General features: G+C 39.4%; 1 protein-coding gene across 1 annotated transcript; it reads left to right on the top strand.

Annotated features, from left to right (window-relative positions):
* The first annotated feature begins 2,360 nt into the window (after positions 1 to 2,360).
* EAF2 (ELL associated factor 2) lies at positions 2,361 to 13,243 on the top strand. Its single transcript, XM_010296885.1, has 5 exons — positions 2,361 to 2,449; positions 3,131 to 3,267; positions 4,018 to 4,163; positions 7,732 to 7,998; positions 12,401 to 13,243. The coding sequence occupies exons 1-5, from the start codon at positions 2,381 to 2,383 to the stop codon at positions 12,445 to 12,447; spliced, it is 666 nt and encodes a 221-aa protein (XP_010295187.1). The 5' UTR covers positions 2,361 to 2,380; the 3' UTR covers positions 12,448 to 13,243.
* The last annotated feature ends 200 nt before the right edge of the window (positions 13,244 to 13,443 follow it).

Below are 13,443 nucleotides of genomic sequence, written 5' to 3'. Positions count from 1 at the left end.
CGGTGTGAGGGAGAGTATGGCGCGGCCGAGTGTTGAGGAGGGAGGAGGAGGAGAAGGGCAGCGTAGCAAAATGACGGCGGGGTGTGTTTGTGTCGTGGCCGGGCTTGGGGACCCCCTGGCTTGGGCAGGCAGCGATGAAGTTTAAGCCGCTCCTGAGAGCGTGTTGCTGGGGAGGGGTACGGCCTTTGTATCCCAGTGCTGCCCCTCGCTACTTTCTGGGCGCTGGCTTCACTTTTTACACCTTTTGCATCCAGAATAGCGTCTCAATGAAGTTCTGTTGAAAACCGAACTAGGCTGAACCCCTGGCTTTGCCCTCTTTCCTAGTGCTTAGTTTTTAGAAGTTAAGTACAATTCAGCAATCAAAGGTTAAAGGCACTATTAATCACAAAGCTAGTGTACCCTCCCTGAGTACATAATTACTATCTAGAGAGGTGTGTGCTCAAAGATTCTGAGGGTAGCTAGGAAACAAATGCTCTCAGGATTATAGTTCTGCTAATTTCGGACTGCTGCTTCTGGTTTTTGATGTCTCATTATTTATAGACTGATCCCCAAGATTCAGTCTCACATACGTTCTCTGGAGAACGTCCCCTCTGCTTTCACGCAGTGCAGCGAGATGGGTAATGTGCTTTCTGTGAGCAAATGGAACGGCACTTAGTAGGATTGTCTGCAACTGTGGGAGGGGAGGAGAAGGGAGGGAAAAAGCTATAAATGGATTTAAACAAATGCTGTAACTTGAAATTTACCCTAATTTTAAAGAGGACTAAAAACCACGTCTGGTACTTCTTACCCTTACGATTTCTTGCTGACTCCTGTAATTCGATGATTTATTCTGGAATCTGTTTTGAAATCTCTCTTCCTTCCCAACAAATGAGACCTAGAAACTGGCAATTTCATCAGTTCTGTCAAATGCACATGCAAAAATATCATTCTCTGACACCTGAAGTTTTTGTTAACAAACGAGTAAAGGGGAAGACTGGTTAAAAGTTAAAATCAGAAGTGTGTTTATGGACACTGGAATCAGTATCTTAATTTTCTGAAGTGTTAACCACCCAGTGGCCGTATATTAAAGCAAACATTCTCTAATTCAATGAAAAACTTAGGATTTGTTTTACACTTAGCCCTGTAAGACGATGTGTGGGGTTTTTGCCGTAAACAAGATTAGCAGGGGCTGTTACCTGTGTCTTAGCTCAAAGCCTTCTGCTGTCTGCATAGTCCTGCCCACCAGCTCTTGAAGCTTGGTTTTCTTGCCCGGTTGGTGTGCAAGCTGGAGGCAGGTTCCCAGCTGTGGTCAGTGGGTTGCAGGCAGCGTTACTGAACTGGGAAGCTCCCCAGCCGTAACAGGGTGCTGCTGCTTGTGACATGACCGGTTGCGGGGCAAGGCGCACGTGCCGTGCTGCGGCCAGGGAGCGTGCCATCTCATGGGTCCCCCTTACACGCCTGGTCCCTCCGTGCCTCTCGTCAACTGTGACGGGGTGCCACACCCCAGCGTGCAAGGCAGGGTGCCGAACATCCCCCGGGTGCGAGACTGGCCCTGTGCCTGAGTTCGCTGGAACCACGGGTTCAAACCCACATACGTTACCACGTGCCATGCAGAGCCTCTTGGTGCTGTCCTATCTCTCTCTAGATCTGTGGAGGCAGGTCTTTTAGCTGTAGCCTTTCCTAATTCGTTTGTGGTGGAAATCATACTTCATAGGTAATGGTATGTTACATAGGTGCAGTGCTGATGTCTGAACGCATGCTCATTTTCAGTGTCTTAGATTTTTGAAAAGGACCAGAAATTGATACCGTCTTTTGTTTAAAACTTACTTTAATCAATACTTTAGATGTTGAAAAGGACAAAAAGGAAATTAACATTTAATTGGAAAGTAATTTCACTTTTAACAAAAACAAATATACTGAAGCCCAAGTTTTTTGGCCAGCTTTTGACATGAATCTTATAGTAAAATCAGAAATGGATGCAGAAATGGATATCAAGGATTGATGTTCTTTGCATCTTCAGTCACTTGCCTACATCTCCCATGTTTTGGATCAACATTTTCAAGAACTATTTGTTGATTTTTCTGAAAGTAGTTATGTGACAATTTATCTTTTGAAATACAACAGCTTGTTCAGTCTCTGTAACCATTAAACCTAAAAGCATTTTTCTAATTTTAGCCGAAAGGTGTTAACAGTTATACTGAATCTTGAGAAAACCATCTTCACTTTGAATTCTAGTGACATACGGAATGATCTACTCAGAGGAATGTTAAAAGAAATGGCTTTAACTTAATAGCCTCCAACTGCAATTAAAAGGTGTCTACGTTTATAAGATTCCTGAAAAGCCCGTAAATAATCCAGTTTGGTTTTATCTTTAGATGACTTTAAGCCTGCATCTATTGATATGTCCTGTGAAGGAGACCTTGAAGTTGGCAAAGGGGAACAGGTGACAATAACACTGCCAAATATTGAGGTGAGTGGGGTGGCTGGAGAGTGGCGGTTCTAAGGGAATAATTAATTTTGTTGCCATAAGTGTGTACTGACTATAGAAGGGTATGAAGTTTCAGTGCTGTTTCAGAGCTGCTTGTGTGATCTTTTTTTTTTTTAAGAGTAGAAAAACAGTTGCTCTACCAATGTAAAATTACAAAAGACCTAAAGGTTAAACAGCTGCGCTGTAACTTTAAGTGTATTCCCTGCATTGGAAATACGCTGTAGGATGACCCAGAAGTGTTGCGTACACAGAAAAGCTTCATGTGGATGTTGGCAGTGCAAGTTTTCCCTTGGTATTTACTGCTGCAGTGCAATTCTAAAGCAGGAAAGACTGGAAAGGGAAAATTTACTGCCTGCCATGCTTTACTGCTCTGCTGATATGGTAACTGGAACCCCAGGAAGCATGCTCTCCATGCTCTCACTGGGAAATAAGCATTTAATCAGTTTCAAACTACGCTAAGCTGGGTGAAATCCTGTTCCAGTCAGTCACCAGCTACTTTTGGTCATGGCTACTGTGAATCTAATTTGAATTAACAGACAACATTTTTAAAGGCTAGAAATGATCACTTATAGTGAACTTGTCATCACTGTGATGGATTGCTATTTCTCAGAAGAAAAAAAAAACACTACAGTAGTAACACTGACAGGACTTCTGATTTTATAGGGCTCAACTCCACCAGTGACTGTGTTCAAGGGCTCAAAGAAGCCTTACCTAAAAGAATGTATCTTAATTATCAACCATGACACTGGAGAATGTCGCCTAGAGAAACTTAGTAGCAACATCACTGTGAAAAAAACCAGGTGGGTGGTTTACAGGAGAAACAACTGTGCTTTACTCATTTTGAAAATCGATTTGTTAATGAGTCAAAATGGAGATGCATGGACTACCTGTTACTATTTTTAGCAAAACATAATTTTTAGAAAGTACCTGGCCTTGTTCAGTAGACTGAAAAGCCTGGTTTCTCAGTGCACTGACTTCACAGCTTTTGAGTCTTGACTGGCAGAAAAAATGGGAATGTTGTTGGTTGGTTGGTTGGTTTTTTAATTAAAGACTGTCACATTATTGAAAAAGATGGTAACTATTTTCTGCTGAGTTTAGAGGGGGGGAAAAATGTGTTTGGAAAGGAGCTTGCCTACTGTCTTCTGACTTCTAAATGAGAAAATAAAAAAAGATAAGTTCTGTGACATGTTTCAGTAATATTAATGGCTTGTTTTTTTCATACCAAGTTTTTGAATTTTTTTTTTTCTGATGCTGAGTCCATATAAATAATTTCCAACGGAATTATTATGAAGTCATCCTGAGTAGCTGGGTATAAAAACAAATGAACTGACAATGGGTTAAAAAGTTATTAGCACTGTATTAAAAAACAATTTTTAATACATCTATGTTTAATTATATGCCAGTATAATAACATACCTAGAAATCTAATGATGCTATTTAGAATGACATGACAAATAATTCCATTACTTGAGGTACTGTATCCCCTGTATTCTTGCCTTTTTCCTTGCATCTTGTCTTCTAGTAATTAAAAAACTTTCTTTTACACACAGAGCTGAAGGAAGCAGTAAAGTCCAGTCTCGCATAGAGCAGCAACAACAGCAAATGCGAAATGCAACTAAGGTTCCAAACAACGTTAAAAATTCTCCACCAAAAGAAAAGATGTTTCCGTCTTCTCCTATGGATGATATTGAACGAGGTAAGTGCTGCTGGCTGTAAGTTTCAGAAACTCTGCTCTTAACTAGCAATTATTCTTTTAAGAGTCAAGGTGTTTTTGTTTGTGTGTGTGGGTTTGTTTTTTTTTAATTTGAGATTCATGCTAGAAGCTAATTATATAAGCATGTTACCCTGATATGGAAATGACCACTCTGGCTCAAGCAGTAACCCAGCAGAGTTTGAACTTGCTAAGGTAAAAAATCAGATCAACTATTAGCCTTAATAATGCCAAGGAGTCCCACTACGCTCTCTCCCTGATTCTGTCTTCCGCTGATAGTTTAATCAAGTATATAGTTGATTGTATTGAGGCACTGGAACCAACTGAGTCAATTCCATTTTGACATTGCTGCTCGTTCTTTCTCTGCACTCAGAGGTTGTAACGTATAGGTTACAGTGCTTTACAACTCAAAATACATTTTAAATTATCAGATAAGACCTTGTGAAAGATGGGGTTCCAATGAAAAAGACAGCTACAAAACCTGCATAAATCAAACCTTGAACAGTGCTATGTACTGTATCCTTGAGAGACTCTGGTTTGGTGCCACACTCATGTTTCACTTAATAGGAGGCCTTATTTCCTTTTGGAGGACAAGGAGGATGGCAGGTGGTAATTACTTGCTACAAAAATGCTGACAGGTGGCAGTTTCATTGACTGGAATTGACATCTGCCTGCCAAGATGTTCTGAATTCCTTTAAACAGATTCTTTTAGATGAGTCATTATGAAGGGTTTGGGTTTTTTTCCATTTTGGTTTTAAACTCTGACCAGAAATCTATACTACAGAACAGTACTAGAATACATCTGAGGTTTGCGAAGAGGAAGGAGTACTTGAGTGCATAGAATAAAATTATACTTTTTCTTGGTGGTCTGTTGTTCTTGGGGGAGCAGTGGTGTCAGATGTATTGCAAGTCACCAAAGTGTCTGCCCACATCTATCAAACTCCTGTGTAGTGCCAGTCCAGTTTTGAGTACTACTAAAGAATGCAGAATAATTGACAAATATATGGTAGGGACCTTCTGAAGTCATCTAGTCTATTCTACTGTCCTAAGGTCAGATTTCTGACATAATTTTTTAAACTGTTCTTAAAGCCTTCCAGTGACAGGTCCTGTGTTCCCTCTGACAATCCATTCCAGGGCTTTACTCTCCTTACTGTTCAGGTTCTTCCTAATAAATAATCTGACAGTAAGCCCATTACTATTTTTATATTGATCATGCAAGTATAGACCAGATTGCTGCTTTTGAGTAGTCCTTCATGTACTCAGAAGCTGTTATGTCTTTCCATTCTTTATGCAAAATGATGCCAGCTGGTTCAATCTTTCCTTAGAAGTTAGATTTTCTAGATGCCTGATTCATTGTCACTCTCCTTTAGCTGTCTTAAAGTCCAAAAACTTCCTGAAGTATAATGCCTAAATACATTTACTGTTTCAGCTACAGTTTTAGCAGTGCTGAGTTGAGCAAGAAGGCTTTCTTACAGACGCTGTGGGTCTCTGTGTACAAAGACCAAATAGTATCATGTCCTAGTGTAACACTTGTCATTTCCACAACACCACAGTGAGGTAGGACTGTGCACAGTGATCCACTATAACTCACAGACTCTTCAGAAGCATTGCCTACTTAATCGTTCTTCATCCCATGGTTGTGTAACTGACTATTCCTGCTTAAGTACTCTACCTTAAACCTGTTACTAACTTTGTTTTCTCGGGTGGGGGAAAGATCATTCTACCTCTGTCCTCTGGTATATGTACAGCCCTTCCTTTGCTGTTTGAAAATGCTTAAATTCTGTCAGATTAAATTACATCAAAATTCAAGGCAGAGATCTTGCTTCTCAGTTTTTAGTATTAACTGTTAGCCTTTCACTTGAAATTTTTCTCTTACTAGACATTGGTGAGAGCAGGGAGGCAGTGGAATTAAGTGCATAGGACTTGAGTGGTATCTTTCAATTAGCTTACAGCTCCAGATGTATGGTAGAACAGTTGTTTCTTTGGCCCTTCCTCTCTAGAATTAATTTTGAAATGACTTCTGCTAGCTGCATCCTAATTTTTGCCGTAGCTCTTCTGTCTTCTTTTCTGTCCTTAAGGTGTTCTCTTATACATCTGTTCTGTCATTAGTAACACGAGGATGCTCTGCCCCCTCCTCCTCTTTCCTTATGTTTGAGTCAGCCAGTATGGCCTCTTATTGTACTTTCTGCTCTTCCTTGGCATTGAGTTAGTTTGTCCTTGTACCCATAGCCACGCTGTTTCAGGTACCATTTCTCCTGAACACCATTTTCCTTTAGATTGGCCTCTGATAAGTCTAACTGGCCTATGTACCTTTCTTTTAGAGTTTTTAGTACCTTTGATAACTCAGAATTTGAAGTCTTCACGAAGTTTGCGTGGAAGCTCATTCTTTTGTCTCCCTTCTCTTGATTAAGGTCTGAGCTGTCTTGCATCTTGGTGACTTTCATCTTCAATATGGTCTTATCTATCGGGTAAATTTGAAGTGAGATGAGGCACTCTTCTACTTGCTTTTTGTCTGCTGTATCAAAGCTGTTCCTGAAGTGCTTGCAAAGCTGTTCCAAGTGCTTGCAAGACCACCTTAACAAATGTCTGGGTAGTTACAGTCTTGTATAATGATGGACTTCTGCACTCTGGGTAACTTGTCGTTGTATAAAATCTTCATCCATCATGATTCAGTGATCTGTTTCAGACTTCTCACTTCAGCAGCACCCCTATTGTACACAATTATTGTGTGTAACCTTTCTGCAAAACTTAACGTCCTCTGTACGTTGGCTAGTATATATTAAAAATGCATATTGTGTAGCATGATATATGCAGTCATACTCTCCTAAATATTATTGTAGTCAGGTGAGTTACTTCATCAAGAATGCAAAGTTGGTTGAGTCAGTTTGATCTGTTAATTTCCAGTATTTCTTGTCTACCTCATATTGTTCTAGCTTTCCCCCCTCTACCCCCAAAACTATGAAGAGAGCAAGGATTTGGTGAAATCTTCCTAATAGTAAACTGTGAATGGTTCCTTTGGATATTATTCGTGCTTAACTTGATTTTGAGCAAAATGTCACATAGTCTAAACAAGTGTATTGATTGTAATGCTGAACTGCTGGGATGCATTTTGGGTGCAGCTGCAGACATCTTACAGCTAACTTATCTGTGTGATTGTAACTGCAGTTTTTAGTCAGTGAAAGACATCTTTGGGGGTGTTACGGAAAACAGAGAAGACTTGCTAGTTGCAGAAACTAAAGGCTATGTGGGATGCACTACCCTGTGGAATGTGGGGTTAGCATTTGGGTTCACAGTCACCCTTGTTCTAATGCTTGGCTTGAAAGGGAGAAAGTGCCCAAGCCATGAAAAGAAAACCACATGACAGGCTGGATGCTTGCATGTGCCCTTTTCTTTGTTCTGGAGAGTTTTGGTGCGTTTTGGTTTGGGTTTTTTCGTTGCCATGATGCATGTACCTGACTTCTGTTGTTGATTTTTCTTTTTTATTATTTTTTTTCTCTTCTTATATTTCAATTATGATGAATGTTAACTGAGAAACAAATCATATTGTTTGCAGAGCTAAAAGCAGAAGCTAGTATCATGGACCAGCTGAGTAGCTCTGATAGTTCATCTGACTCTAAAAGTTCTTCGTCATCTTCATCGAGTAGTGAGAATAGTTCTAGTGATTCTGAAGACGAGGAAATGAAGCCTTCTCTTCCTATGTCAATGCCGTATTTACAGCCACAGCCTCCTGTGTCTGCCATACCACAACAGGCTGTCCCTGACAAAGATGCCAGTCATAACAGATCCCAAGAGAGCGGTGGTCATATGATGAATACACTACGTAAGTACAAAGGCTGTTCTTTTCTTAGTGCACAATTCCAGACATCAAGATTCTGAAAGGAAACCATATTGTTTTTAAGTATGCCACTGTTATAATTAAAACTGTGGGAAGTGATGCTAGGGTTTGATTGTTCAGCAGCGGTCTGAATTAGACACTGGGCTACAAGGTTCTTGGTTCCCAGAGATGTTAAATTAAAGCTGATGCAGTTGAAAATATTTCCTAAGCTCTACTGGCTTCCTCCCAGTTATATACATTGGGACTGGAGAACAGTAATTTTGTATTGAAAATACTTGAACTAACAGGGCACTCCCAAAACACATGCTTATAATTTCTTGGGTAGAACTATGGGAAGGATACTATACTAGCAATACTCTGAATTACAGAAGAGACGGTGTATTCTTAGCTACTTTAGTTACTATTATTCATGGTACTGTTCCACTGGATGGCACGGCAAAACTGTCCTTTGCATATAAGGAAGGAGACTGTTTGCTTTCAGGTGATACTATCTTATTCCACCCATTCAGGCAACTAAAAATGTAATTTGAAGAGTAGGTGTGATGTTCTTCAAGACATGGTTGCTGCGCAGCCTGGAATTGAATGCTCAGTGTATTCAAAAAGGGAGCATTTGAACAGGAAAAAAAATCTCACTAGGTAGAGAGTTTTAAGTTTGCTACCTAAATAGCGACACAGAAGTGAGTATTCAGCTATGGTGACTCTTTGAAAATTATTACGTTTTTAATTACAGGAGCCTGCAGCTAAGCACCTAGAGATTCCCATCAACCCTGGTTTGCAGCCTAAGATCTTTAAGGTTCATTATTTATACGTAAACTTGTTATACTGAAATTTTAGACTCTGACAGATCTACTTTTATTTCAGTACTTAATGGATAACATGAGCAGGGTTTTGGGTATTTTTGAAGCTAATACTTAATATGCTTACAAATACAGGTGGCCAGTTCCAACAGTCATAGTGAGAAAATGCTGCTTAAAACATGACAACATCAAAACTGTTACAAGGGAAGTTGGTGGCTTGGTGGTGCTCGAGAACCGTAGAATCTTTGGGTTGGAAGGGAGCTTTTAAGGTCAGCTAGTCCAAGCCCCCTGCAGTGAGCAGGGACATCTTCAACTAAATCAGGTTGCTCAGAGGCCCGTCCAACCTGACCTTGAATGTTTCCAGGGATGGAGCATCTACCACCTCTCTGGGCAACCTGTGCCAGTGTTTCACCACTCATTGTGAAAAATTTCTTCTTTATCTAGTCGAAATCTGCCCTCTTTTAGTTTAAAACCATCACAACAGGCCCTGCTAAAAAGCCTGTCCCCATCTTTCTTATAAGCGCCCTTTAGATACTGAAAGGCTGCATGTTGACAGATGGAACCTCTGTCTGTAGCATCAAGCCTTGGGCTTGACTACCTGAGCTTGCCTAGATCTTTAGCTTAATCCCATTTACTTCTGTTATGGTTACAGATCTAGTTACTGCTTAAAATGATTGTCCCCCCAACTTTTGGTATGGCTAACGCTTAAAATACACTTCAACTAGACAAAGATCAAAAGTGTTACTTTCAAAGAGAATATGTTTCTCTAGCTCCCTTGCTGAGGGAATTTGGCAGGAGAGTGAAACCGGGAGAAACGAAATGGATTGCACATGGTTCTAGCTTGAATGACAAGAGTTCTTAGTCAGGGTCCTGCACAGTCATTTCTTCCATCTCAAATAATGTTTTACAAAAATAAAATATTGAATCAACAACTGTCAGCACAAGCTGTTTGCTTGTCTAATCCTGTTTGGAGGTTTGGCTTATGTGTGTGACTAGTTTTGTGCATCTCTGTAGAAGTGGGGCCATACTGGGTAATTAGCGAAGTTTTCCTTTGGCTTGCTGCGTGCAGGCAGAAGGCTGGGGGAAGGGTTAGAGAGCAGAGTTTCATGTTGCATGTAGAAATCATATGGCTGAGGTTTTGTGGAACTTGGAAAACACAGGAGGTGGTGTCTAGAGCATGGTAACCAAGTATTTCTGTCAGAAATACATGATCTACCTCTTCAGGAATCCAGCACTCAAGACTGCCCCTCACCACCAAAATACTGCTTCTTCCCTTTCAGAATCTTGATTGCATAGGCTCACAACTTGCCTTATAACAAAGTTTAGAAATGGTGGCACTAATGAATCTCTTAATAAATATTTGATCATCTGTTGCTTTATGTCTACTTTTTGTTTAGACAAGAGTTATGTTAAATAAAGTAATTTTCCAAAGAAAACGCAGCATAGATTGGCTATTCTGGGGCCTTGCGTTATGTACATAGTATTCAGCACAACTTCACTTCTTTTGATTCTTGGTGCTGGTACAAGCAGCTAGTCATGAAATAATTTTCCCTTGTATTAGTTTGGTGTTGGTGTGACTACTAAGATCTGTGAAACACAGGTCACTCCTATGAGTTTCCCCGTCCCCTAAAACTCACAAGAATTCAATTGAATGTATTACAGTCACGGAGTTAAAAGTTTAGGAAATGTCATAATTTGGAGTGCAGTATTTCCCCCGTTAACACTGCTAATACGCAGTTGGCACTGTGAAAACTGAATTCAACAGTTTTCCCCACTTCATTGCTGCCTCATAAGTACAATAGAGTCTAGGTGTTTCTTCAGAGTCCTAGTTAAATGGACTTTCCATTCTTGCACTAAACCCATCTGAAAACAACCAACACTAGTCTGTGTTATTTTGCCATCTCTCTGAAGCTGTTTTTCGGAGGTAGGGTTATAAAAATGGGGCAGAAAGTTTTCCCTGAAGTAAATCCTGATGCATTATTTCTGACTCTGGAACTTGGAGTTCTTGCTTTTCCCATCTGTTGGTTTTCACAAGCATTGGTATTTTTGGCTGGTGTTACAGGGTTTGTGTAATTTCTGTTAACTATGTTGAAATAACTTTTGAAGGCTGCAGAATCACTATTTGGAAGGTTATCTTCTTGTTCGTACTCCCAGTTCTCTCCTAAAGTAGGTAGTGCATAACAGGGCTGGGATTTCTAAGAATTCACTGTAAGTTTTCCTTTGAGTGATAAATGCATGAGTTTAATTTACTAATGCCATTCTCTGCCATGAAGTATTATTTCTCAGGATAATGTATTGTCCTGAATAATGACTGACAATATAGAGACAACATTTACAGCCGTGTTATTTTAATATAGAGAGAATTAGGAAAAAAATTGTCTACAGTAGTACTTTACAGATTTCTAGAAACAGCCATCTTCACTATTCTTGTCTTATACACAGTGTTTTCTGTTTTGTTGCAGAGAATCATGTACCACTTTCTAAGCTTTAGTGATGACATAGTGGAAAACAAAAGAAGTCTAAATGCACCCGTGTTAAAGACTTTAGTGTTCTGTCAGAAATAATATGCCTGATACAAAAGATCCAATCTGAGTGTCTTGTTGGGTTTACGCTCTTGAGGTTACTTTTTTACCCATCTGCAAAAGTGATCTGTGACGGGTGCTGCAGCTGAGGAAAAGGCATGTGGAAATAGTGTGCCTACTCCCTTTCAGTGATTTCCCCCCCCCCACACCTTTGCTTTTCAGGCCATTTCTGCACAAAACAGTCTGAGATGCATTCCTTTTTTTTTAATAGCTGTTGGGCAAGGAAGGTGTGAATAAGAGCATTCTAGTTGGAATAAATTCTTAAAAATGTGGGGAAGCTGCTAGATATGATGCAGATTCTGTGTAGCATGTTGCTGTATTTTTTATTAGTTATCTGTCATCCTGGAAAGATTCCCTCCCACCCCCTGAGCTTATGGACATCCACTGCAAGGACAATGTTGTCTTTCTCCTTACTTCCCCATTTTGAAATATATATAGCCATCAAATTGAAGTGCTGTGTAAAATTTCTTTTGATGTTTTGTTTGTTCACTTGTTCCAAAACCTGTTTGAAATAGTAGGTCACTGATACATCGTTAAATGGTACATCAAAGAGCTGCTCTTCTTGATTGAGACACCACTTTGTTTCCAAGCACAGCTGAGTAGCATTCAGATGTGTTTCAAAAAAAACAACAACTCGTTTTTCACAGAACTGCACTCACCAGCAGTTTTCCCACTTACGAAGCATGAAAATGTGGGTGGCAAAGATAGCTAGGTGTTGTCTTTTGTGATCTGGTGATATTAAATAAATGCACTTGTGGCTAATAAGCTAATGGTTTCCTTGCCAAGATTTTAAAATCATAGAAAAGATCTCTCTAAGGTTCTGTCACTGAAGTTTGATTCTACACCTATTTATTTTCTTATAGAATAGTTTGGGTTAGAAGTCTAGTCCAACCACGCTGACCTGTTTGGTATTACTTTTTGTAAGCTGCTCATTGGAAAAGGGAATATCTTGAAAGAAGAAAAGTATTTCCTTGAAAATGACTAATACGATGACTCTCTCTCTTCTAGGAAATGACTTGCAGCTGAGTGAATCTGGAAGCGATAGTGATGACTGAACAAATTTTTGGCCTTAAACGTATCACCTTTTTTGCTAAATGTGTCTTAGCATCTGTTTTGCACTAAGATTAGATTACCAGAGACTGGAATGAATGTCCTCGATTTTGATAATAGACATCCTAATTTTCTACTGACACATCATGTCTATAATACAGCGGCATTGATATCCTGTCAGTGCTATGGTTATGTGTTTATCTTTCAAATTACTGTATTTACAGTAAAATTGTGTATGATCTGATTTTGATTATTTTTGCCTCAGCCACCTGTTTTACTTGAAACTGATTTGTAACAGCTAGTTACTTTATATAAATAGTTACGGAGTGGAGAAATTTCTGATATTTATGGAGGCAAGTTTCCTTCCTATCATTTAAATGCTAAATGCTGATCTCACAACTTTTACTTGGAGGGAGTGAAAGGGAGAACAACTAAATGAGGTCTGCAGTGTCAGCTACACTTTTTGTTCAGTTCACAGTTCATAACTTTAAGGAAACTGCTGAATAATGTGGTCCACTAGTGCAGTTACAGTTTACAATTCTTCAATACATTGCTGAATTCTTAATTTCATTGTATTATAGGACTTTATAATTCTGAGCCTCAAGATTCCTAAGGGAACTTGTCTATTCTTTGCCTTTTTTTATGTAACTTGAATAGGCTGGTCTTTTTACAACCTTTTTGTATCTAAATTTAGATAACTGCAGAGACAGCAATGAATTTTCTTCATTTAATTCTGTAACGGAAATCAGAAAATTTCTTTGTAGGAGTATAAAAGTAATTTAATAAAGCAATATTTATCATTTTTCATGCGTCTGATTCTGTTTTTACTGGTTAAGAATTCCACTTTGTACCTATAGTAGTCATGCCAATGAAAGAGTCATGCAAAGAAATAGAAAGCAGTGAAACGGTAGCTCATACGGACTCTCCATGCTGTCTGCAGGATTCTGGTGTTTATTGCCTTTGCCTACGTTAAGACAACTATTAAAGAGCTTGCCAGAAGT

This window comes from Phaethon lepturus, unplaced genomic scaffold, assembly GCF_000687285.1.
Source record: "Phaethon lepturus isolate BGI_N335 unplaced genomic scaffold, ASM68728v1 scaffold28191, whole genome shotgun sequence".
In the NCBI taxonomy this organism is placed as follows: domain Eukaryota; kingdom Metazoa; phylum Chordata; class Aves; order Phaethontiformes; family Phaethontidae; genus Phaethon; species Phaethon lepturus.
The sequence above is the reverse complement of the archived record's forward strand: the minus strand, read 5'-3'. Positions and strand labels throughout refer to the sequence as shown.

Bases quoted from the DNA above. Each gene is read 5' to 3' on its own strand.
- EAF2 (XM_010296885.1), top strand. From the start codon at position 2,381: ATGTCCTGTGAAGGAGACCTTGAAGTTGGCAAAGGGGAACAGGTGACA. The intron at 2,450-3,130 runs GTGAGTGGGGTG...CTGATTTTATAG, and splicing joins TAACACTGCCAAATATTGAG to GGCTCAACTCCACCAGTGAC. The intron at 4,164-7,731 runs GTAAGTGCTGCT...TATTGTTTGCAG, and splicing joins TATGGATGATATTGAACGAG to AGCTAAAAGCAGAAGCTAGT.